Source organism: Ips typographus, linkage group LG9 (genome assembly GCF_016097725.1).
Source record: "Ips typographus isolate SLU linkage group LG9, UJ_Ityp_2.0, whole genome shotgun sequence".
Lineage (NCBI taxonomy): Eukaryota > Metazoa > Arthropoda > Insecta > Coleoptera > Curculionidae > Ips > Ips typographus.
The window spans coordinates 5,173,858-5,198,882 of NC_138430.1; the positions used below are offsets into that span (position 1 = coordinate 5,173,858).

At 34.4% G+C, this 25,025-nt stretch overlaps 2 protein-coding genes across 3 annotated transcripts; one reads left to right on the forward strand and one right to left on the reverse strand.

Moving 5' to 3' along the window:
- Window positions 1-9,905: 9,905 nt before the first annotated feature.
- LOC145733695 (uncharacterized) lies at window positions 9,906-16,139 on the reverse strand. The gene is made up of 2 exons (XM_081986640.1): window positions 15,735-16,139; window positions 9,906-11,324 (listed from the first exon to the last, which is right to left on the reverse strand). Exons 1-2 carry the CDS (start codon window positions 15,986-15,988, stop codon window positions 10,808-10,810), a joined length of 771 nt encoding a protein of 256 aa, XP_081842766.1. The 5' UTR covers window positions 15,989-16,139; the 3' UTR covers window positions 9,906-10,807.
- Window positions 16,140-19,464: 3,325 nt separating this feature from the next.
- On the forward strand, window positions 19,465-20,709 carry LOC145733575 (uncharacterized). 2 transcript variants are annotated; one of them, XM_081986473.1, is made up of 4 exons: window positions 19,465-19,625; window positions 19,913-20,067; window positions 20,140-20,303; window positions 20,660-20,709. In XM_081986473.1, exons 1-4 carry the CDS (start codon window positions 19,605-19,607, stop codon window positions 20,701-20,703), a joined length of 384 nt encoding a protein of 127 aa, XP_081842599.1. In that variant the 5' UTR covers window positions 19,465-19,604; the 3' UTR covers window positions 20,704-20,709. The 2 variants fall into 2 exon arrangements, with proteins under 2 accessions (XP_081842599.1, XP_081842598.1); XM_081986472.1 differs by lacking the exon at window positions 20,660-20,709 and adding an exon at window positions 20,454-20,572.
- Window positions 20,710-25,025: the final 4,316 nt, after the last annotated feature.

The following is a 25,025-nucleotide window of genomic DNA, read 5'->3' on the forward strand; positions in this document are numbered from 1 at the left end:
CTGTATCTAGGCTACTAGAGAATTTTGGCAAACGTCATTCATAATGAGTATTAATTTCATAATGCGTGTTCCAAATTTGATCAAAATTGTTCCAACGGTTTGACAGTTATGACAAAAAAACCGATTTTTTAAACAGAAATTTGAAGGACTGTATTTTTCTTAGGAATCATTTTTCAGGAAAATTACATAATGATTGGTGAATTATTGACATTTAAAACTGGACCACCCTGTATTATACTCCCCTTAAAGGCCACTTTTACAGGTTTCAGTTAAACTGAAATTTTAGCGTATGACAGACACTGTTTATTCACATGACACATTTTTGCAAAATTGTGTCAATTTTGATGTGCAGGAACTTGTGTTAGTTAACTACAAGTTTTACTGAACTGTGTTACAGTGACTTTTAGTACTGTAAAGGCAGGAATTACATTATAAAGGTCACTTTTAGCAACTGCAGTTTTAGAGTTCAGCCCAGCTTGAAGAATTAACTACAAATTAGGGTTTGACTGTGAAAATCGACCCTTAAACTGTTTTAACAAATAGATGTCAATAAGGTTTCCTCACCATTATTTGCTCCAATAGTACACTTTGTTAAGATAGTGTTTTGTTTCCCAAGATGTTAAAATTTAAGGATAAAAAACCAAAAATTAGAGAAAATCTCCAAAACTACGTAGAATATACATACAATAGTGACGGATTAAGGTTAAGAGTACTCACACTTTACAGTTATCAAAATATGTAAAATTTCCGAAAGAAAGTTAATACAGGTCAGAAGAATACTAGTATGAGTATAAAAGACAACAAGGAAACTCTAAAGAAACAACAAACATAACTTCCAAATTTAGGACGAATATTTGTGCGCCACTGGTTAGCAAATTGCCACTCTCTCTCTACACGGATAACGAACAAGAGGAGACCGTAAGTACCCGCTAATAGCCCTTATCCCCATGCCCCGTCCTGATTTATTGCCAACTACTTTGGAAAACAACGTTTACGGTTCCTTGAACGCCAAATAAAGAAGTAAACGTCATTATGCAAATGGTTATTATTACTTAATATGATACACTTTCCCCTACTTGATGAAATATTGATGTCAATTGGTGACAGTGTGGTGGAAAAAAAGTTTATAATAACTAAAACAAAGCATAAAAATCGCTTTTCCTCCATAATAGACGCGTATAATTGTTGTTTGATTATAATTAATGACGAACAAAAGACCTTTGCATTATTTGCAAATCATAGTACATACACAATATAATTACGTATGGTAAATAAGTTTCCTGTTAATTTAAATTTAATTTTTGACTTTCGTCGGTAAGCAATTACGTACGTGTTATTCTTTGCCAGTTGTTTTGTGCACACAATGGGAACTTTGTGAATAATCACCGCTGCTTTTGATTGAATTTGTTGTTAAAGCGGATTGAGAAACTACAACAACAAAACAATCACATTTTTTTCATCATTAATTAATAATGCATTTGTGGATAGGTGAACAAACTGAAAGCTGTCCCCATCTCTATTTAAATTCAAAAGGAAAACTTCTCGAAAATAACAAAACATTAGCATTTCGCATTCGCAAACGTAGGCAACAATTCTCCGGGTCGAACAATGCACGTCCGCCATTATAAAAGGTGGAAATATTTACAGTTGTATATTTGCGAGAGAAGAAGAAAAAAAAGAAGCAGAAATTTACATAGCGCAGAAAAGGACCATTCGCATGGAAATGGGTTTTCTGTTCCGCTTTTGTCGAACGTCGATAAAATATAAGACGTCAACAAAGGATTTTAGCTGAAAGCTGAAAGCTTTTGGCATAGAAAACGCCATTTCGTCTCTATGCGGCCGAATGGGTATTTGGCTTTTGCCAGTGTATGCTAACGACTCAGGACGTCCGGTTTTTCTAGTTTTATTTTATTTGCCCGAATAAATATACCATTAGTTTTACGACTCATTTGCTCCTCAGACTATGCTCTAACTAGAAGTAATAGGTATAACGTCAGTTATTTCAGAAAAAAAAAACTAAATGAACGCCACTGGAATATAAGCGTGGGGCTCTAAACAATATGCTGACAACAATGAATCTGTGATACAATAATTGGATTTAGTGAGGCGGCAGGCACACGCTCCTGAATCTTTCCAAGTTGGGGTGGATAAGTGATTTATCAATTTTTATGATATTAAAATGTCTCCAAATTTAAATATGGAAAAACAACAAGTTAAAACTGATTATTTAATGTCTTTAGGACAACCGAAATTAAGTTGGAATTTGAGTGTGACAGATTAGATCAGTCTGAACAACACTGATGTAAGTTGTCCTTAAACTTAGCCAATGTCCAGGTAACGGACATTAGTCTCCTTAACTGTCTATAGCATTTCTAAGCCTCTTTCCTTCTTTATCACTGCTTAATATCAATCGTTCCTTTTCTAACTGTCAGTTCGCTGATTTCCTTATCTACTTTTCATCAGAATTGACTATTTTAGTTTTTCTTCTATAGTTGTTCCACAAACATCTTTGTCACTCTTTAAGTGTCTGTTGTTTCTTTCAAACTGTTTTTTACTTTATTTTTCTACTTTAAGTCATCTTCATTATCTCTTTCAGGGTCTATGATGTTCTAAAGTGGCTATATTTTTTTGTCTTATTTTGGAGACTTGCTGGTTATACTTAACTTGATTTGGCCAAAAACAAAATCGAATGATTTAAGGCACATAACACTGTTCGTAGTTTGTAATTATTCAAGAGCAAACCAGTAATATATCAAAAAGCAAACCAGCTGAAAGCTGCTTTTTGTTTTAAGTGACAGGTTGTGGATATAATAACTAGCTAAATGTTCTATCTCAAAAAGATATGTGAAATATAGCACTGATGAAAGTTGACCAAATAATGGTTTTTGGATGATTTGAGCATTTTTGGTGCACTCTTTCATTCGACACATAACCTTCCAGATGATTGAAATATGTCACGTGACCATTTTCACTGTAAAAACAGTCACGTGACTTTGAAAATATAAATTTAAACTCAAAAACGGTTACCCTTCAAATACTGCCAACTAGTGTGGAACTATAAAGCGTCAGAAAAGTATATAATACAGAAATCTTGCTCATTTTTGATATACTTCATAAAACAACAAATTTTCAACTTACTACAAATTTAAAACTAACTTAACTTTATCACATAACATGTGCCATTGTTTTTGGGACACCCTATACTATACATAAACGCTATTGATGCTAGTTTTGTAGTTGATATTTCTACCAGCAGATGGTATCAATACCAAAGTAGTGGTTTAAGTAACTCGGTTGATTGGTGGGAGCCACGCCCTAAAAAAGCGACGTAAAGGCGGACCTGCGGGTTCGATGTAATCGGGTACCCGCCCGTCGATTACCATGGCGGCACCATAAGGGGAACCGGCCAGATCGCATCGTTTACCATAAAAAAAACCATATCGAAGACCGCCCGTCGATTTGGATCGTTGAAATGGGTTCTGATTGGGGGATTACCGAAGCCAACCAATGCTGACATTGTTGGCAATTTTTATTTGTCATTTTGTAGAAAAAAAATTAAGATATTCTGTATTCTGTCTGCTTTCTTAAAATAACATTTGAACAAGGGTAATTTATAAAAATGAGACACTCTGTATATTAGATACGGTGACCCATTGGTTAGCTTCTTTCTACAACAAAATTAAGTATTTTTACTCTAGGAAAAGCAGTTTTTAGTGACGCGAAAATATATAGGGTGTCCCATTTAAAAAAAGGTACATTTTTGGTTTTAAATATGAATCCAGCAATGTATGTATGTAACACTGCATAAGTATCTAATTTAAACCTGAATATCTCCAAAATTGTACGTTTTTAGTAGAATGGCATGTCAGAAAATACTTTACTTTGCTGTGCTCTACTATTACCAAATTGAATTAAAGATACCCAAACTACGTAACAATCAATTTGGAGTTGTTAAATGTCATGAGAGTAGTGAAATGATATTTCCGGTCCAAAAACCCAATCAAAGTACAACAATTTGAAAAACATTGTGTAGGTTTTTGTTAAGCAGATCTCATTAGAAGTGTAACGAATCGCAGAGCGTGTATAGAGGAATCGAAAACGTAAACGAAAAACCGAAAGTCACACTCTTCATTTGGAAACTTTAATTAAAATTCCCATAACGCGTTGTTGAATGCGCGAGGGTGCGTTCGCTTTAATTACATTGTTAAAATGACAAAAGACGCCTTAATGACACCTGAACAAATAAGTTTCGATTTATTTATTATCAGTCACAATGCACCAGGCCTAGGCTACGAGGCCCGACCGTCCTGAGATATCGACTTGAATACATTATTTACCGCCATTGTATTTTCTATTTGAAGAATAATTCGACACTGGATAAACATAAACATACGGAGATAAACCGAGGTTTGTTAAAACGGGAGTTGACTAAACAGTGACAGATCAGTTTACTGTATTAGTACAGTCGACTGTAGATTCTCTTTTACCAGCCAATTTTAATTCGATTTTAAATATTTTAATGGAAAGGTAGGTTATTTCAATGAAAAATGATCCAGAAAGGTTGCTATTGATCAAATATATCTTAAAAACAATACAGTAGTACTTTTCACTTACCGCATCTTCATCAATCCGTATTTCTCTAAATACAGGAATCATTATCACAAATCACGTTGAACAGTTCCCAAAGACGAAAAGTCCCAGAAAGTTTTCTTTTTTCACCGACCAAAGATCACTTTCACCAGTTTTATGTACTGTATCACTTGAATGTGAATATATTTACAGATTCACAAAAAACAGTTTTTCTACTCCTATAGGGATATTGGTTCATTCCTTAACAGTTTAGAGAACGGATAAGTAGGCAATTGCCACCGGCTGAACGAATATGGAATCCTAGACTTTTCGTAACTGTGGGATATGAAATGGACCAATCATAGGCAATTTTGAGCGTGCGATATGAAATAAACCAATTACAGCTAATCTTGAACGTAAACAAAATAATTATTTTGATTGTCATCCTCACTGACATTGCCTTTTTAACAAAGATATGAAAATTACCACATGCTTTTTTTACGAGATTATGGTAAATTTTTGCTTGCTACTACTTTTAGTTCTTTTGGCAAAACTCGCTAGGACAGTGACTTATTTCAAGCAAATTTGAACCACCTTGATCTGAGGTTTTGGTTTTATTAAACCTTTTGATAATTACCTGCATGAAATGAAATATTGAAACCTTCTGAAGATGACTTTTGAAGCAATCTGCTGAGATATCAAAATCTTGAATTAACAAAATGCATGGTTTCCTAATTTATTTATTTGAAAAAATTTATTATGATCTATTTTTGCTTGCTACTGTCTTTAATTTCTTATGGCAAAAGGGGTTAAGATAGCAACATATTTCAAGCAAATTTTATTAATTATAAGCTGGTGTTGTACAGCATTAGCTCAAAATTGGAATTTTTAGTGTAAAATACAAAAAAGAAAGTAAGTTTTCATCATCTTTGACGTGAGCATTGATTCTCTTTTCATACCGTTGATTTCCTCATCATTTCTGTATATTTACGTTTTGTTCAAAAAAATCACTGGATAGCACAGCGGCTTTGCTATTTCGTTTTTTAAACCTTTTACCTTTATTTACACCGTTCAAGCTGATTCTTTGGACAGTAGATTCCGAAATGCCTAGAGCATCGGAAATCCCATTTAAAATATGATATACCGCACGTTATTAAAAAATCCTGAAAACAGCGCTTAGCGTTTTTCCAGCGATTTTTTTCTTCTGGATTTGTTACTTTTTACTTTACTTCCAAGGTATATTGAAGACAGAACTGCTCTATTTGAGACGACTCTCATTGTTTATTTACGAAACTGATAAAAACGTCAAAATAGTCTGACAATGTTATGAATCACATTTTTTGTCAATCGAACGAAATAAGATAAAGAATGTGGCACAACAGTCAGAATACACTGAACAGAGAGTATAACACTTTCCTTACTAATCGTGGAACCTAAAATTTGATGAGTTTCACCATAATTATGACTTGGAAATCTAATATAAAACTTCTTGAAAGTGTTGCAGTTGCATCATTAAGAATTAAAAAAAAAATGAAAAAACTATATAATCTGCAAGGCAAGAAGGTCTCAAAGACTATTTTTTGCTTTTCCTTCTATTATTACTCATTAATTTGAAATTTATCGTTAAACACGAGAAAGCAGCAAAAAAGGCCGAGAGTAAAAGATTACTCAACATGTCATTCATGTATAAAAATATTATTAAAGAGACCTTAAAATCTTGCAACGTTTTAACTGAAAAGTGCGGCGGCCACTCAGAGCACCCCGGCGTCTCCCATTTATCGCTTGAAGTAGCAATTAGCTTTTATATCAAAGTGAGGTTTTCATATGCCGTGGCTTTTACCAGCCTTCATCTTTATATCGGGCTCTAAAGCCTCAGCTTTTAATGATCTCAACGTGGGGTTTATTTAACCGCCAGACATACATAGAGAAATTGTCGCAGGATAGAGGATCGTGACATTGTGGCGCGACAACGGTTTTTAATTAAACCGTGAAGGCGACAAAAATAGGAAAAGTAGAAACCCAATTAAAGCACGGATAGAGAGCGCGAGAGAAACGGACAAAAACGAAAAACAATCGCATTCGAACACAAAAGGCACAATCGAAACAAAAAGCAATATTCAGAGCTGGCCAGGATCCCTAGTTAATCACTAAAATGGCGTCTACTGTTTTCCCATGTGTTTTTATTGTGTTGGAAATTAAAACAGAGCTCACAATGGGCTTCCGCAGGAGTTTTTCATTTGGTCCGTGCAGGTTTCTGCGATATTGCAACCTCTCTAGGGACCACTGCTGCCAATCTCGGTGAGTAGCTTTAAAATCTGCGCTTTTTTTCAAATCAAAATTTAAGAAAAAGCACTACAGAGATTAACAATGTTAAGATTAGTTTGCTCTAAAAGTTGCTACTTAATCAAAACTAGTGTTTCAAATTGGATTTCAAAATAAGAATCCAGATCCAGAGGCTATAGTATGCTGAACCTTCATCAGAAGATTTAGTAGTTTTAAAATGCTCTTCCATCACTACGTGACCAAAGCCATATAGAGTATAACTACTTTTTCTTCTTCAGAAGATTTAAGTTACTTGGAATCGTACAACAAAACTACAAAATATGGTAACTAGCTTCAAAATGAGATTATGAGATTTTTCAATTCAGAAGATTTAGGAACTTTAAAGAGGTCCAGCTCTTCTATGTTAATGTTCTTCAGGGTATAAGTGACTAAGTATACAAATGTGGAAAGTTTTTTACTGCTTCTTGTAAACTGATTTCATAGAATGACACTAAAAATTGAAATATAGTTTTAATTCTTGTATTTTCTTCTCTCTACCTACATTCTACTTTCTTCAAAACTTTAGTATACTCCTTTCCACAAATGGTGAAAATATAGTGCGTTCCTCAAACTGTCCCAAAGGGGGTTCTTTCGAGTAGTAAGTGTCAGTCCTAAAATCTACAGTTATTTTCCTGGTAAATATTTCAATTTCAACTTGTATATTTAAAGTCCCCTAAACTGGTCTGTCTGAAAATTGAACATTTCAATAGTGTATCTGGCGCCACCTATACTCCAGTGATTCAACTAAAAGTATCGATCTGTCTCTCTTCAATATATTGGGTGAAAGAGAACTGTACAAGCTAAACGGTCCTCAATTGATCATCAATAAATAAATCTTGCAAATTATTTTATGAGCAAAGTTCAGTAAATTAGGATAGATGTCGCTGTTGTAGGGGAAAATTTGAATTTTCATATTTTACAGGCAAACTTTCTAAAAAAAACATTCTTTTATAATTGTTGTTATCAAAGTATTGATAACTTAGGACTAACAAAGAAAACTAAAAAATTAAGAATACTAGTCAATTGTGCGAAATGCAATTATAAGGTTCTAAAACCGGAGCAATTTTTGGAGAAAAACCATTTGAAGCCCCGGTTTAACCAGTTTTACTTGAGTGTTTATTAATTTTTAATTTCAGTCTGTTCTGGTGGTTTTCACAAACAACAAAAATAGCAAAATCACATTCACATATCCCAATCACATCAAACACACTTGCTATCTTCAATTTCTGTAGATTTGTCTTCATCATCATTAATTTCAACATCTGCAGTTTCTTCATTACCCTACCGACATTATGAACACCAAATACATTAATGGTTAATTTAAATAAGTTGATAATATTTTCCATCTTTTTTTAGAAATACTCAGATCTACTCTTCCTTCTAGTGAGTTTCCTTCTGCTACAAGAATTCGTAATATGCTAGATATTGGAACAATTGGTATAGGCTTAATAGTTGGTTTAAGAACTAGGATAGAGGTAAATAAAATCAGAAACATCTGTCCAATCTGTCCCTAATCTGGATAATTTAATTTCTGCAGAATTGTGTTGTTCTAAACGTTAAGATATCTTTGATATAACAAATTTAAAACTTGTGATACTAATAATACAGGGGCAACTATATTAGTATTTTTAAAAAAATAATAATAGTGTGGCATTCTCCCGAATCCTGAAAACAAATATTTGTGTGTGGGCGCTTATTGAGTTGAAAAGAATGAATCAACACGACCATCCGGCCCTCAATAATGGCCGGTCTTGTGTCCAGTGTCAACAGAACGGTGTCTATGTCAAATAACCGCGAGATGTTCATTTGTTCTTTCAAAATAAAGCCTGTTTATATTGGAAATGCGTTTTGTTGGAATTGGGTCCTTGTTATTGATGGCCAACGGGGAATTTGCCGTTTCATTTCCAATACAATAATAATATACGTTTTTCATTCAGTTTTCAAAAAAATGTTTACGTATTTTCGGATGCTTCGTGTAGTTTGGTTTTTTGATTTGGAGAACATGTGATAAAGTGACGTCAGTAACACTGTATTTGTTTCTGTTTCACCTACTTTTTGGGCTCAGATTTAGAAAGTTTGATAGAAATCCAAATTTGCCAATACTCACTTAACTGGCTCAATGGTAAATAATGGTTACCATTATATGAACTCTAATCGGTTTCATTCAAATTAAGCCAAAACACACACATTCTTTCACTTTTCATTGGAAAAAGCCAGAAAATACTACAAAATGGATAAACTTCAAACTAGGCATATTTTTTACCCATTGGACACCCTGGGTTGTTATGCCTAATTTGAATTTGCCGATTTCATAAAACAATCGAAAAATCCATAGACAACAAAATCAAATAATCCCAACACGTTTACGATCCGAAAATCAAGTGGCGGCAACACTTTTGTTTCTATTTTCTGCCCATGTAACGTTTGAAGGGCTCTTCCGGCCCTATAATAATCGAACGCCGAAGGGCTGGAACCGGGCGGGGGGTAAAGGGGGGTATGAAATTTTGAAAAACGTTAAGAATCGAGCACCCTCAAGAATTATGAACCCGGTTCCAGGCTTATTACACGAGATTGAGGGTTTTAGTTCGCGTTTAATAAAACCAGAGATGAATCGATAGTTGCAATTAAAAAACAATTATACACGTTAAAGTAGCAATTTTGCCAGTTTTTAATTATATTTATGGTTAATTGGGTAGATATCTGAGTTTCTGCAATAAAAATATTCTGGAAACCTGTGAGTATTGAAGTATACGGCGTTGATTCCTTACTGAAACTATACAGACAGAACCGACATGTGTAAAAATAATCCAATTTTGCGTCAAGGGATTCAGTGAATTGGCATAAAGGGCGTATTCATTGCGGGATATATCGACGAAGGCCGTCGAGAAGTTTCCATTATGTTTCAGATAGCAAACATTGAGTATTTGTTTGGAAAAAAAATAATCGTATCATTCAATGTAAAACCTTCCAAATAAACGCTTCAATTCCCCCATCTGCAAAGAAATACAAACCACTCTCAAACTAAGCATATTTATTAACAATAACTGTACATACTTGTGGTAAACACAAAAAGAACAAATTAGTAATAACATTTCTAAAACGAAACCAATTTACGTGTATATGTTATTAATTGCACTATAATTATCGACTCGATACCAACAATACTTTTTTATTTAATATAAATAACGCAAAAACATCCTCAATAACGGAAAAATTGTATGGAACATTATTTTACAGTGTCTTAAATTGTCAAAATGTTAAATTCTAGTGGTTGGTTTCCTTGTTTTTATGGTAAAAAGAACCATTAAATTTGCACAGTTAGACGATTATCAGAAAGTACTAGAAACTTTGGGAGAGGAAACTTTATTTAGTAGTCAAAATGCAGAATATGTTCTTGTAATTAGTCGAAAAGTTAACGAAATAAATGCTGGTTTGTAATCAAAATTTAATAGGTATACCGGAAATAAAACTCATTTAGACTGACGTCACAAATATTTGACTTAGACATGACATACAGAGTGTTCCATTTTTTTTATTTCTACTATAGTATATAGTCAATAATGTTTGAAACATAAAAGTCGCATTTTAAGCACTGGGCTGTGACGTCATCTTTTTTTTGGTATATACAAGAAACTTGTTTTTTGAATCTGAAATACCTAACCTCCCAAAGTTTCCTTAATTACTGATGTTTTAGCTTTATTTAAGCAACTTTTCAACAGTTCTGTAACTAACCATCTGGATTTCGATTTCATTGGTTGCAAGGACTGGTACTATCCCTACCAGAGTCCCCATTGTCGCGATAATCCACCAAATTGATCGACGATGACGTCGCCTGGACAGTACTAGAACTAGTCGCCAAATTGGCTATATCACCAAACCAATGGTTCAACCGTTCCGGCAGAACCGGAAGCGGTTTTCATATAACCGGACCGGCAACCGGATCGTTCCGGAAGCCGTCATTTTTTGTAATGACGCAAACCGGACGCCGGATTTCCGGACTCGGTGACCGTCTCGAAAACGTCGTCGTTGGAGGGCACATGTTGCACGAGCTATTCCCATTCAAATTTTGCGCGGGAATATTGTTTATCGGCCAATTAATGTTCGAGGGGTATAATGGGTTATTACTGTACAACAACGCCAATTCCGCCGCAAATTTCGTCTCGTCCGGATGCCGGAAAGGATGGTACAAATATGGCAATGGCGGAAATAATGTGCGGGATAATTTTAAATGGTCCGAATCGGGAAGGATGGAGGGCAATCCTGAAGCGGCCGAAATTGGGGGCATCAACGATCTGGAGAGATTATGGTTCTCCATGTTGGGGGGTAAGAGGGGCGACATGGAAAATCCAAATTTTGGTTCTTTTTTCATCAAAGGCTTCGGTTTTCGTCTTGGACGATATTTGTAATCTGGATGTTCCTTCATGTGAAGTGCCCTGAAATCAATAATATAACAATTAAGATCATATGTATATTTATATTGATCAGTTAATGTAAATTTAGCAAAAAAACTTAAAAAAAAAATTAAGCAAAATTGTATTTCTTACAGGAATGAAAGTGCACCAAAAACACAAGAAAAAGCTAGAATGACAAATTCAGCTTTAATGAGCTAAGTACCGAATATGTTTAATAAAATCACCGAAGATACACGTAATCTTCTTCATAATGTTCGTTTCTAATAAAACAAAATTACTCTTTTCATAATATTCTTCTCCTTCCTAAACTTCTTTTGCTTTGGATTTTACTCTATATAATGAATTGCAGGTATTGCAGCTTTCTAGTTTTGATATCATCTTTCCCACGTGTTCTGTCCATGATATTTTTTTATTATTCTTCCATACACCCACATCTTCAGGGTCCAGGCCTCAATTCCATAAAGCAAACTCGAAAAGACATAACACCTTGCTATTCTGATTCTCAGATGCAGCTTCAAATCCCTTGTACAAAGCACTCTTCTCAACTTATTAAAGTTTGTTCGTGCCTTTTCTATACGTATTTTGATTTCTTTAGAGTATCAAATATCTGTAGTTGTCTACCTGTTCCAGAGTCTTGTTGTTAATTGTGAGATTATTGTTAGCCCACATTTCGGACCGCATTCAGCTATTTGGTTTATTAGTCTCTGAAGGTCTTCTAGAGTGCTAATATAACTGTATCGTCCGCGAATCAGATGTTGTTCTATTGATCTTAATACCAGCTATTTCTCCTACCTTTGCTCGTTGTTTGTCATACACATTTGATGGTCTATCTGTTTCATTTGAGGACAAACTTTCTTGAAGGAGTCAACATAGAGGTTAGAGACAAGCAAAGTACGATTTTAATTAAATCAAGCAAGACTCAACTGTAATGACAATAATAAAACTGTGGGTATTAACGGAACTAGAATTGGAAATCATTATCGACAATTACTCCAAAGTGCAAACGAACGAGGCGAAAAGTTATTTAACAGCGAATAGCGGCGAGAAAGCACAATGGTCTATCTAAGCCGACATATTCGGCTGGCGACAAAAGATAATGCCGTCATTGTAAAGACACAGTGAGCACCTCCTGTGATCCTATTCACAGTGAGAGATTGTCTAACTGGGAGCTCAGTCTCGCGATCCTTTCGGCTATAATGCTCCTTTCACGCGCCACTTCCTTTTGTTTCTGCTCAGCTATTCCATCCATCCTATTTACATTTGCGACACAGGAAGGAAATCATTGTGTCGAAATAATTTTCTAGCACAAATACACTCCAAGAGGAGAAACGTCTCCTCAAAAGCTCTTAAATATGTTGGTGGTAATTTTTTTCTGATAATACTGAAGTAGTACGAAACTCAGAGACACAATAAGACAAAGATTTTAGGTCAGGGGCGCCAAAGCATTGCCCCTTAATTTTTTTACCTGAGCCACACAAAGCGCACTCTTAATGCAATGTATTTGTTGAACGATAATAATATATGCATAATAAATCACAGGCATTGTTTACAGTCCTAATCCGTTAGGGCACCTAAAGTATTTAGTTAGCGTCGCGGCCATAACACAACGTTATGACTTTATTAATATGCCGGGGCCTAATCCGCTCAGTAAGTCCCCATAATGGGATGCATAAAGCCCCATTCTGGAGCGCGAGCTGTTATCTTTTGTAAAACAGACGACCTGCTTTGTAGTGAATCATTTTAAATCTCTGTTTATTGAGATGAGAGTCGAGCTGCGACGTTCGCATCCCCAAATACTTGTGGGAAACGTAGCAGCTCGAATTGATGTTGTCGGGGGCGCTTCCGAAACGCCACACTGTAAACAACTACCAGTTTTTCAATTTTAAACTTTATTTCAATGTATGGTTCATCATATGTTTTAAAACCAATTAAAATTGTGAGGTTTTTAACACTTTGAAAGGTTGGCGCCTCCACCATATTTTACTTATGTTTGACAATAGTTTATTTATCCTAATCTTTTGCCAGAAATGTAGTCAACATACAGTTTAAAATTCAATATTATTGTTTCTTGAGTATAACCATAGTGAATTTGCTATTTTGCAAAAAAAGACGAACTTCTGGTTTTTAATGTTATGAGAACCTGAAGTGCAAAAAGTACATTTTCACTTTTATTATCTTTGTAGATATAAACAGAGTGAACCAAACTACCACATATAGTAATGTTTGTACTGTTGTAATGTGTTGTTCACATTTGTGACACTTGTCTGCTGCTTGAAAATGTGCTTAAAACACTCATTTTTTCACTCTAAGTGGGTTTTACAGGCAATTTGTCCCCAAATGTTTTTTCATCCCGTCTATCTGACAGTTTATACTTTGACACCACTTTTCTCCCTAACTTTACCTGATTTTGAAGTATTTTTTTATGGTATTAGATAGGAAATTTAATGAGGATTCCAAAGATTTACTTAAAAACCTGATTCGGTCACCCCAAATGTGTTTTACACGCGATTTTGTCGTTGACTGTGCCTTAAACAGTGTTCCAATTTTAGATCACAATTTCACTGATTTGTAAATTTGTTGCACCAAACCAGTTCTTCCTAAATAACTCGAAAACGGTGAAAGTTACAAAAAAATTGAAAAAGACCAAAAATGTTCCTAATCAACTCATTTACCCAACACCGTAATTTTGTAGGACCGTTTTTGCTTCCAGTATACAGGGTGTGCATGAAAAGTATGGTGACATAAAAATTGTAGTGATTCAGATTTATGACTTTTCAAATTAATGACAGAAAAAGTTACAAATACAAAATTTGAAATTTTCTAAACTACTCAGATCCAACGCTTCTTCCTATAATTTAATTATTTAATGTATGACCCATACAATAATTAATTAAATAGCACATGTTGTGACCTTTTTATTGGTGTATCAGGTAACGTATTTATCGCCTCTTAAAAACAACTCACAATTGTGTTGGGACTGTTGGTAAAATAATACCCAGACTGTGTAAAGGTGATAGGTTTTTGTTTGTATGTTGACACTAAGAAACCTGGGTAAATACAAATTCAAAAATTTATACTACTGATAAAGTGTTTCCTTATTTGTTTATAACAAAATCGTCGTTGATGCGCCGTATTTCTCGGTTTTTAGATTACATACACCTTTTATTGACCCAAGATAATGTGCTCTTTATGTTGATATAATATACTAATTCTTCGGTTTATCACTCTGTAAATATGGCTCTTATGGGAATAAATGCTCTTTGCGTTTCAGTTATGTTTTGGAATTTTTTTCATAATAGTCAGATTATTTCGCCATTTGGTACTAACTTGGGTACTCGTACCTCAATCGATGTGTTGTTGACGAAAAAGTGGCACGAAACTAGATAACACGTCAATTAAACCAAAAAATTTAGACGTGATTGGTGATATGAGATGACACTTGAAACTAAACAATGGCTTTTCCAGTTAATATAAACGAAAGCTATTACCTGAAGTGTTATAAACAATAAAAGATACTTAGCATGAACAATAACGGTGTCAGAAATGGTAATTTCTATTAATTCGTATGACATATAAGATTATAATTATTGTCAGTGGAGGTGTGTAGGTTTGAAAAAGCTTCAAAAAATTATCTTACTTTGGAATTTGGTTTTTAAACTTTGTCAGCACACAAGCAGTTGAAAAGACTGGATAAAACAGAACAATTGATAATCAATGAACTTGTTATAGTTAATTTTGGTTTTAATGTAGTTTCCAAAAAGTAGTTTTAAAATATCTTAGTTTTAATGATATTTGCAGTGGTCACTCTGTTAATTAACTGTTCTTGAAATATTTGAAATGATTTAACTAGAGTTTCACTTGACCTGATCAATCCAGTATAGCTTTAAAGTTTTAAACACAAAACTTTCTGTAAGATGTATTTCTTGATAATTATTTCTGTTATACCAGTGTTTTTTTAAATTTAATACAATTTCGTATATTTGTAATTTTAAGGAAAACTCCAGGAATCATGGTAGTTAAATTACTTTGAGAACCTTTTGCTAGTTCATCATTCTTTCAGGTCAAACTAAGTTTAAAGCAAATAAAAGTACAAGCAAAGTAACTAAATAAAAAAAATATATCTGAAGCTAAAAATAGTCAGACATTGTCCCATTTAGATAAATTTTAATCCACTCTGTCAGATATTCATTCTAATGTGCTTACAGTAAAACACCCTGTATTTTTTTCCTCTAAACTTACTTTGTTGTGATGTTGGTTGATCAAAAAATAAATAATCATTTTTAATTATCACGTTCAAATTAATATCATTAATGAATTTTTCTCACAATAACAATTGTAAACAATTGTGGAAATCCTGATGATCTTAAAAACTAATTAATTATAAGTGGTTAAAACATTAAAAACAATTTAGATTAATCATGTTTTGCTTACCGTAATCGTTTGGCCTCATCAATAAAAGGCCTCTTCTCACCCTCACTTAAAAGCTTCCATTCAGCGCCTAACCTCTTCGATATCTCAGAATTGTGCATTTTTGGATTTTCCTGTGCCATTTTCCGTCTTTGACCTCTTGACCACACCATAAAAGCATTCATCGGTCTCTTGATGTGTTCTTGTCCAGTTTGATGGACGCCGGCCGGTTTCGGGGATGACATTTTCTCTGTTATCACCTGGTGAAGTTCACTCATACACACTAATATCGTAACGGGTTCCGTAATCTCGGAGAGATTACAAAATATGTGGAGAGAACGGAGAAAAGTCTTGTACTACGAAAGACATGGGAATTGCACCAATTTTTATCACTCGAGGCTGCCTTATCAAACCAAGTTGATAATTCAAACTGGAGTTGTGTCGTCTTGTCCCGACTTTCAAAAATATTTACCCCCTCGTGCCAAAGAGGGTTGGCGGGGGCGACAGGGGGGGCGGCTTTCGGAGGGCGGAGTAAACGTGCGCCGAAATTATTCTGGATTTATTAGGCCTTAAAGTGGCGGTTTTACGTAATGTTGTGTTTTGTCCCAACACGATTTCACGCTGAGTTATTGCGGTTAACCTTTCCTGTTTTAGTCCAGGAAAAAAAATTGTAAAAAGCCTATTTTATTAAGAGTAAAATTTGCATGTGGTTTACTTTGAAAGTGGTGACAGGAAAAAACAAAAATTACTCCTATGCCGTAATTAATAGTCTGACCAAACCTAACCTGAAATAGAAAAAACAAAAAGTTTTAAATAACAATAAACACTTTACAGAGAAATAGGTTTTTTCAGATGATACAGTACTACGAAATAGGCTAAAAATTATTATTCATTAAACAATATTTTAGTTTCATGGTTTCTCTAAACAAATGTGTACTTAGGTGATAATTTGAATTCATTAACCTGGCTTAGCACATCCAGGTTGCTTTTCAGTTCAACGGTTTTCAAGCCGCTTTTGTCACTTTCAATAATTTACGCTTGACGTTTTCAGAATTTTGACCCTTTCATTGATGAAAGGGTCAAAACAACCAAGTGTCAAAATTTGTCAAAATCAAGGCGTCTAAAATGTCAAAATCACTGTTTTTATTACAGTTTTTTGGGTGAAAATTGATAAAAATATTGTTTTGCAGTAAAAATTGTGTTGTTTTTACTATAATGGTAGTTTTCTGGCAAAAGTATTTTAGGGCGAATTCAAATACAACGTTTCTTCTCTTCTTGTGGTTCCTATCCGTTACGGATGTTGGCAATCAGCATGGCGAGCCTAACCTTGTTTACGGCAATGCGGAAGAGTTCGGTTGATGTTTTTCCGGTCCACTTCCTGAGGTTATGCAGCCAAGATATTCTTCTCCTTCCTGGACCTCTTCTTCCATCGATTTTTCCCTGGATGATTGTCTGGAGTAAAGAGTACCTGGAGTCGTTTCTCATGATGTGGCCCAGATATTGCAGTTTTCGGATCTTGATGGTGTTCATAATTTCTTTTTGTTTATTCATCCTTCTTAGTACCTCTTCATTAGTGATATGTTCGGTCCATGATATCCTCATCATTCTTCAATAGAGTCGCATTTCGAAGGCTTCTATTTTCTTGGATGTGCTTTCATTGAGTGTCCAAGATTCCGTCCCGTATAAGAGGATAGAAAAGATGTAACATCTGAGAAGTCTCATTTTTGTTTCCAGTGTAAGATCATGGCTTCTGAAGAGTTTGCTCATTTTGTTGTAGGCGGCGAATTCAAATACAACGTTTAGTGTTGTTTAAATATTTTGTTTCCTCTTAAAGTTAAGTCAGTGTAGTTTAGCCAGAAAAATGATAAATTTTACTAATTCAATGCTGAATGAAATGAAACTTGACCTTTAAAAGTTTTAGCCAAAAATTTTTTTAAACGGTTTTGCAAAATTATTATAATGCTTAATAATTTTTAATGCTAAGGCAGCATTCGTTTTCACGCTCCATGGACCGAGCAGAGTGAGTTGCACAAAACGATGACGTAATTTGGAAAAACTATAATTTGACCAACTTTCCGTTTGAGACCGCTTTTATACTAAATGTATAGCAGAAACGTAGTATTTTTGGCGTTCTAAATTGTCATTGGTTCACCACTTTTTCCTCAAAAAACCTTACAACAGACGCCATAGTCGAAAATAGCAGTCCTGGCCTGTCAAAATTGTGAATACGTTAAGCGTCAATTGTTGACAGAAGCGGCTTGAAAACCATTGAACTGAAATGCAACCTGGCTGTGCTAGGGCAGGTTAATGAATTCAAATTGTCACTACAATACACTACTAGAAGAAAGCGGCCAAGTCTTGTGCAGCAGAGTGGATACTTTGTGATAGATCAAAAAAGCAGCTTTCTGCTTGCTGCCTTTTTTGGCCAATCACAAACTGTACAACAAAGTGAAAACTCTTGATATTTTTATAATACTTTAATTTTTTCAGTTTAACATCTTTGATGTATCAAATTCACACAAACTGAGCATTTTTATAATCTCCTTTCTGTATGAAAATTTGACTGAAAATGCCTAGTTTACCGACAGATAAAACGTACCGAGTTGAATTGTTTCAAAAGTGGAAATTATGCGAGCAAAAGCCACAAAACAGTGGCCCAACAATAACGACAGTTAACAAACAGAAAAAATCGGATTCACTCCAGAATAATGGACGTGTCACAATAGACCTTGATTGTATATGAATAATTTGATCATTACGTTTTCAGTTAGCATTTTGTCGACTATTGTAAAAGTGGTATTTGTTATTTTAGTGACACGAACGACCAATCCCAAAGGATTAACCATTTTGTCGGTTTGTTTGTGCTGATTTATAAAATATTCGAGTAATTTGGATAAACTGTTAAATGAGATGCTCAAAGAATATTTTTAATTTCTGATAAATATAGAGTTTTACTTGAAATTTTAAAGCACTAAAAAAACACCCTTAAACACATTAGAGTGACAAAAGGGGTGACTAAACCAGTGGCAAAGATACACACCCCCTCGACGAGAAGCCCCTAAACATTCATCCCCACAAACAATGGACAGTGATTGGCGAGACAATTGCCAGTTTTTCTGCCACTTACTTTATCCTACTGTTCAATGCTTCCGTTAGCATACAATTTTATTCTTGGCCACCCTGTGTGTATGTTCAGGCAACTACAGAGAAATTTAAGTTTTTTTAGAGAATTTAGAGGCAATGGATTAGCGGTTATCCTGTTCGGCTCTAAGTTGACGGCACTTGTTGCTTCGCACCCCTCCATCCTCATCGATTGTTTAAACTCCGCCTTGTCTGTGCCATTGGCTCTGTTCCCAACAGGATATCTTACGTCTTTTAGGGCACGACACGCTTGTTTATCCAGTTGACGATCCAGGAATGCACTGAAATGCTCTAAAAAGTCTTATTAACAAAACTATGGAGTCAATTTCTAACTAACCTAACCTCTAAAGATGCTTTTTAACTTTGAAATCTAAACCTAATTTTAAACTTGATTAAAAATCTCAAAATGACTGGTTTGCAATTAGTGTGTGTTGTATAAATAATAAAATTTATAGTACCAGACACAGTAAATAACATAATAATTCAACCAATTATGTCAAATTTTGCATATTCAACGCAAAATTGATTTCCAAAATATTTTTAATGTAAATTTTAAAACGTCGTTTTAAGGCTCAAGCCACACGAATTTGTGGTAAAAACCACAGGGTTCAGTAGCATTGAACCACAAAGTGAGTCTGTCCAAACTTGGAGGGGGAGGAATGGTATATAACTTCGTGGTAGTGGAGAACTTTCCTTTTCCCTGCAACTACGACAAGATCAACACAAGTATAGCAGACTAGGGAAATCATCATCATGTATCATAGAACTTCAACGGTAAGTTTTTCTAATTTTTGTTTGTTTAGTGCGAAACAGCGTAAAATTTCCAGGTTCATTGTTATTTAAAAAAAAAAACTGATTTAAATTTATTTGTCCGATGATCGAAATTAAAACAACGACAACCTTGAAATTCCGCATTCTTGAAGCGAAGAATGAATAGGTGTATTTTCCAGTACATTGAATTTGTTTTGCAGTATCATTACGCTTAAATCGGATTTACATTAAGTTGGAATTTTTTACGCTTTAAAAAAAACAAGTTATTACTGATTTTTGATTTTTTTCAGTACGTGGTTTTCTTCGGACTTCTACTTCTGAGCTGTCACAGTCAAAATTTTAATGGCAGAGGGTACAGACTGTGGGGAGCCGTCCCTGGACAACCTCCATTGTGCGCCACTGAACCAGGACAGACGTATTGCGAAAATGTTGAAAACTATCCCAAGTAAGTTTTGGTTTTTTGTTTCACTATTAATATACAACTCTTTTGCACAGTTTTTTAACATTTTTCTAATAGCAAACTGATAATCAACGCCATCAGAAAATCAAAAATCGACATTAACAAACTGCTGGTAGATGAATCAACTGATATCGCACCATCTTTCGGTGATTCCATACTTCCTTCCACTATCAACACTCTTGGAAGACGCAGTCAATCCCAAACTGATCAACATCAATCAGGTGAGACTTAATAATAGTTTTCTCTTCAGGTGGTGGATTTAATTCATGATTGCTGAAGCTTTTGGTGGCATGGTTTTTGCAAGCATTCATGACATTTTTGTGCACTTAAAATTCATTGAAACATTTTAGTAACTTCAAGTAAACTTTCAGGATCTGCCATTAATTATGGAAATGAAAAAATCCTTAAAAGGATCAGGAGATACCTCAAACACCTATCTAAACCTATTTAATGTGTTAGTATTTTAATGAAAAATATAACTTTCAAATAATTTCTTGGTATTATTTTTTAATAAAGTTGTGCAGAGCTAAATTATCTAATTAACTAGTCACCTTAAGTTTTTTTTTTAAATTCTTAGATCACCTCCAAATCATCAGGGACTCGAAGAACCCAACGCTTTGATATAAAGTAAGTACATTTTTCAAATTATAGTGATGTTTAACTAATATCAGTCAGCTGTGGTCCAGTATTGCAATTTCCAGTAAGTATACCAAATTTTTTTTTAGAAACCACAATCAATTTTCTTGAAATTAAAACTTTTTAATATTAATTTTTCTTAATCAATAATTAATTATAATTATTTTTTCTTTTATTAGCAGAGTCTCTGGGAAACCATGTACAAGTTCTAGTACAGAAAACTTGCCTGCAAAAGTTCAATTTCGATATGAACACCTCTTCAAAAAACAAGTAATTGATTTTTTTTACAAAAAAATAAGGCGATACAGTGTTGATGATGATTTGTGATTAATTATACCTTTATTGGAATTTTATGTTTAATGTCCAACGCGAGTTAATTAATTAATTTAGCGTTGAGACACCCTGTATATGTAAAAGTTGAACTTTTATGAGGGGATGAGGATTACTGTGCATTAATAAGACGTCTAAAGTGTTCAATTTATTTTAATATAGTGATTAGTTTCACTTTTTGGGCATCATCAAACTCGTAAAACGTTTTTACCTTGTTTCCTTACTTTATGTGGTAAATTTTTGTTAAAATTGCAATTTTTTTATTTTCCAATCGCCTTTTTTTTTGGACACACACCAATTTCATTCAAACAACATAAGGATAAACCAAACAAAATGGTTTGGTTTTAGATGATTTCCACTAATATACAGGGTGATTCATAATCAATAAATTTGAATCTTTTTGTAGTGATGAGTAAATTACTGGTAAAGTAAATATTTTACTTGTCGGTGTCAAAGTTCAAACTTTGACATCGCTTTTCTCCATGACTGTACCAAATTTTGAAGTGTTTTTTCAGATTATTGAATAGGAAATTTAACGAGGATTCCAAAAATGTGCTTAAAACCGTAATTTTCTTACTCCAAGTGGGTTTTACAGGTAATTTTGTCCCTGACTGTTCTTTAAACCCTATTCAAATTTCAGACCACAACTTCAACTGATTTAAATATTTGTTGCACCAAACCAGTTTTTCCTAAATAACTCAAAAACGGTGAAAGTTACAAAAAAATTGCAGGAGACCAAAAATGTTCCTAATCTACTCCTTAACCCAACACCGTAAGTTTGCAGGACCGTTTTTGCTTCCAGTATACAGGGTGTGCAAGAAAAATATAGTGGTTCACTATTAAGCTGAAAGTTTTTTTGACTAATCGCTAACTATTCACTGTGTTGAGATTTATGCAAATACTGCACATTTGGACTGTTATTTTAAATAATTTTCCACTATTATATAATATGAATTTACCTACCTAAATCAGAGAAGAGAATTCGTTACAAAGACGACATGGACGCAATCATCCAAATCAAACATTCCCAGTTGTCAACAATAAACAAACAAATTAAAAACCTCATTTAGCGTGAAATGCGAATAAATTAAAAGTTGAAATTACTTTTTGCGGTGATTAAAGTCGCCGATTGTGGCCCGGAAAAATTGAATCAAAATCCTGGCTTGTTTGGATAGTGTTTGTGGGGCTTAATTTCTATTGACACAACTACTCGATCTGTTAATGTTACTCTTTGTACCGTCGATTCTGAGGTGACTCGGGGTGGAGTTTAATTTTTAAAGCCCCTTAGAGTGAAACCCACCTAGTGACCAATTTAAAAAAATCATTTGTGTTGATTTAATTACAGAAAATTCGACTGTACTCTAGTTCCAAATAGGGTTGGCCATTATATTTTTATTCAACGAGCACAATACAGACATCGAAAGGGTTACGAGAGAAGCGGAAATTACAGAAAAAGTGACAAAGGCAAGGCGCTGAATAGGGCGATATCTGAGTGGTCTTTAGGGCCCATTCACTGTCCTCTATAGCTAGTTGCTCGTTCTTGCCATTCGACTACAATTCATAAAATCGGGCTTATTATTCGAGGCTAAACGGATTGGGATAAGGCAAGGAATTAGCAATACGTATTTACGGAAGCACGTTTCCTTTACCAATAATAGAGAGGTTATAGAACAGTCATAAGATGTGTTACAATAATATAGGTCACATTCTTACGTTCATATGTGCAGTATTTCCGTAAATTTCAAACATTTTTAAGCTGGTTGTTTTGTTTTAACTACTTACTCTACTCACTCACACACTTTTCTAAACTCGTTTCAGTCATATTCATTGAGAATCTATAAAACTCATCAGGACAAACATTTCCAAGATCGATCTGTTTCAAGCAAGATCGAGCATTCTTGGAAATGGAAATTTCCTTTTGTGTCCGATAAAAAGGCGCATTCGTACCCGACACAGGGTGAAATACTTATTGGTCGACGGCATTAATAAATAAGGGGAAAAGGATCGCATTGACGTCCGATACAAATCTTGTATTTCCGGAATTTTGACCAGAGGGCGTCCAACCAAAATCTCCTATCTAAACTACCTCTCCAGAGAAATGAACGTATGAAATATGATAAAAAAAAAAGGTCATTGACAAGTCTTCCACATTATCAGTTTAATTAAATTGCTTAAAATCTCTATTGACAAAGATTTATCCAAGTAGTTTCAATAGCTGAAAAAGGGATTTTGTACAAACGCATAGCATAAAGAGAGCCTCTTAAAAAGAGATTTATTGAAATCATATTTGCACTTTTGCGAACCGTTCGTGCGTTCCAAATAGACCTATTAGAAAGGGGTGGCGTATGAAAAGGAGTATTTGCCACGGACCAGTTCGGCTGTGACTAATTCTGCAGGGGTTGGGTTATTAATTTCAATTGCAAATTGCTAGTTTGAGAGTGTTTGTGGAAAAATTCAAATTGACTAATGTTTGCTAAAATACGATGAGATGAGAAGGAACGTCGTTCAGCAATTATCACCCAAAATGGCAACAGGGAATAAATGGAAAACCGACAAGCGAACACCATTATTACAGCCGTGTCTTGATTATTCGTGTCTAAATGATCAAATTTCACTATTACTTGAAAGCAATACAAGATTAAAATGTATTGTCTACACCATTTCCAAATGTAGTTCAAAAAAGGCCAAGTGAGATTCAGAAAAGGTCAAACGTAATTCAGAATAGGGACCTGAAATTCAGAAACCATCAAATGAAGCTCAGAACATTCAAAGGCAATTCCATAATAGTACATTATTAACCAAGGTTTAGACAGAAGCTTTTATTGACCGTATGTCAAGATTCGCTCTTCGGGATTTAAGGCACATAAAGAAGAAGTAGACCTTAAGTTAGTACATAATCAAAAAAAACTTTCGTATTTTGACATACAGGGTTTTTCAATGAAAAGTAACCACCCTGAATATCTTCCAAAATAATTTCTCTGTTAAAAAATGCTAACACACGTCAACAAATATTGCAAGGGGGACATCTTTTTACGTAGGATTTGAATTTCTGCCATCAGCCCCTTTGCCGCCATAGCCACCCCCACTAAGTTTTCAAATGGCACCATACCCTGTGTGGCACATCGTTGGAAAGGGTATTTCATAAGGAATTAATTTCACTATTTTATTTGTACATTTGCTTTGAATTGAGACCAAAAAAAATAAAAACATTTTTTTTTTATTTTGGTCAAACTGCTGATAACACTACCAAATACCTGTTTTCTATTCCATGTTTTTGCCTCAGTCGGTCAACTTGTAAGTTCGTTTTGAAGGAACATTGTCAATATGGTTTACACAACTGCCGAACGCGCTTTCAATGCAATCCATCAGTATGTCTTAAAGTTGATGCAAAAATTCATGGAAACTGGTTCAGTGACAAACAAAAAACATCAACCTGAAAGACAAATTATTAATGAACCAATTGAAGTTGCTGTTTTGGGACACGTTGCAATAATAATCAGTCTTTAAATCAAATTTCCCATGCATCGGGTGTTTCGACAAGCAGTGTATGGAGAATTTTAAAAAAACACAATTTTCATCCATACAAGGTAAAATTGGTTCAGGAATTAAACGAAGATGATTATGATAGAAGACTACAATTTTGTGAAATTATGTCTACTAATCTGACAAACAACGTGAACTTGTTGTACAATATTTGCTTCAGTGATGAGGGTATGTTTTTTTTTAAATGGAGAAGTGAACAGGCATAACTGTAGGTATTGGTCAGACACGAATCCACATTTGTTTAGGGAAACCCATACTCAATATTCAGAAAAACTTAATGTTTGGGCAGGTATTTTAGGAGACCACATCGTTGGTCCGTTTTTTATTGACGGTAATTTGAATGGCGCTACTTATCTTGAGTTTCTTGACACCACTGTTGATACGACCATAACAGAGTTACTAGAAAATGATGAAAATTTATTTGAAAATCAACT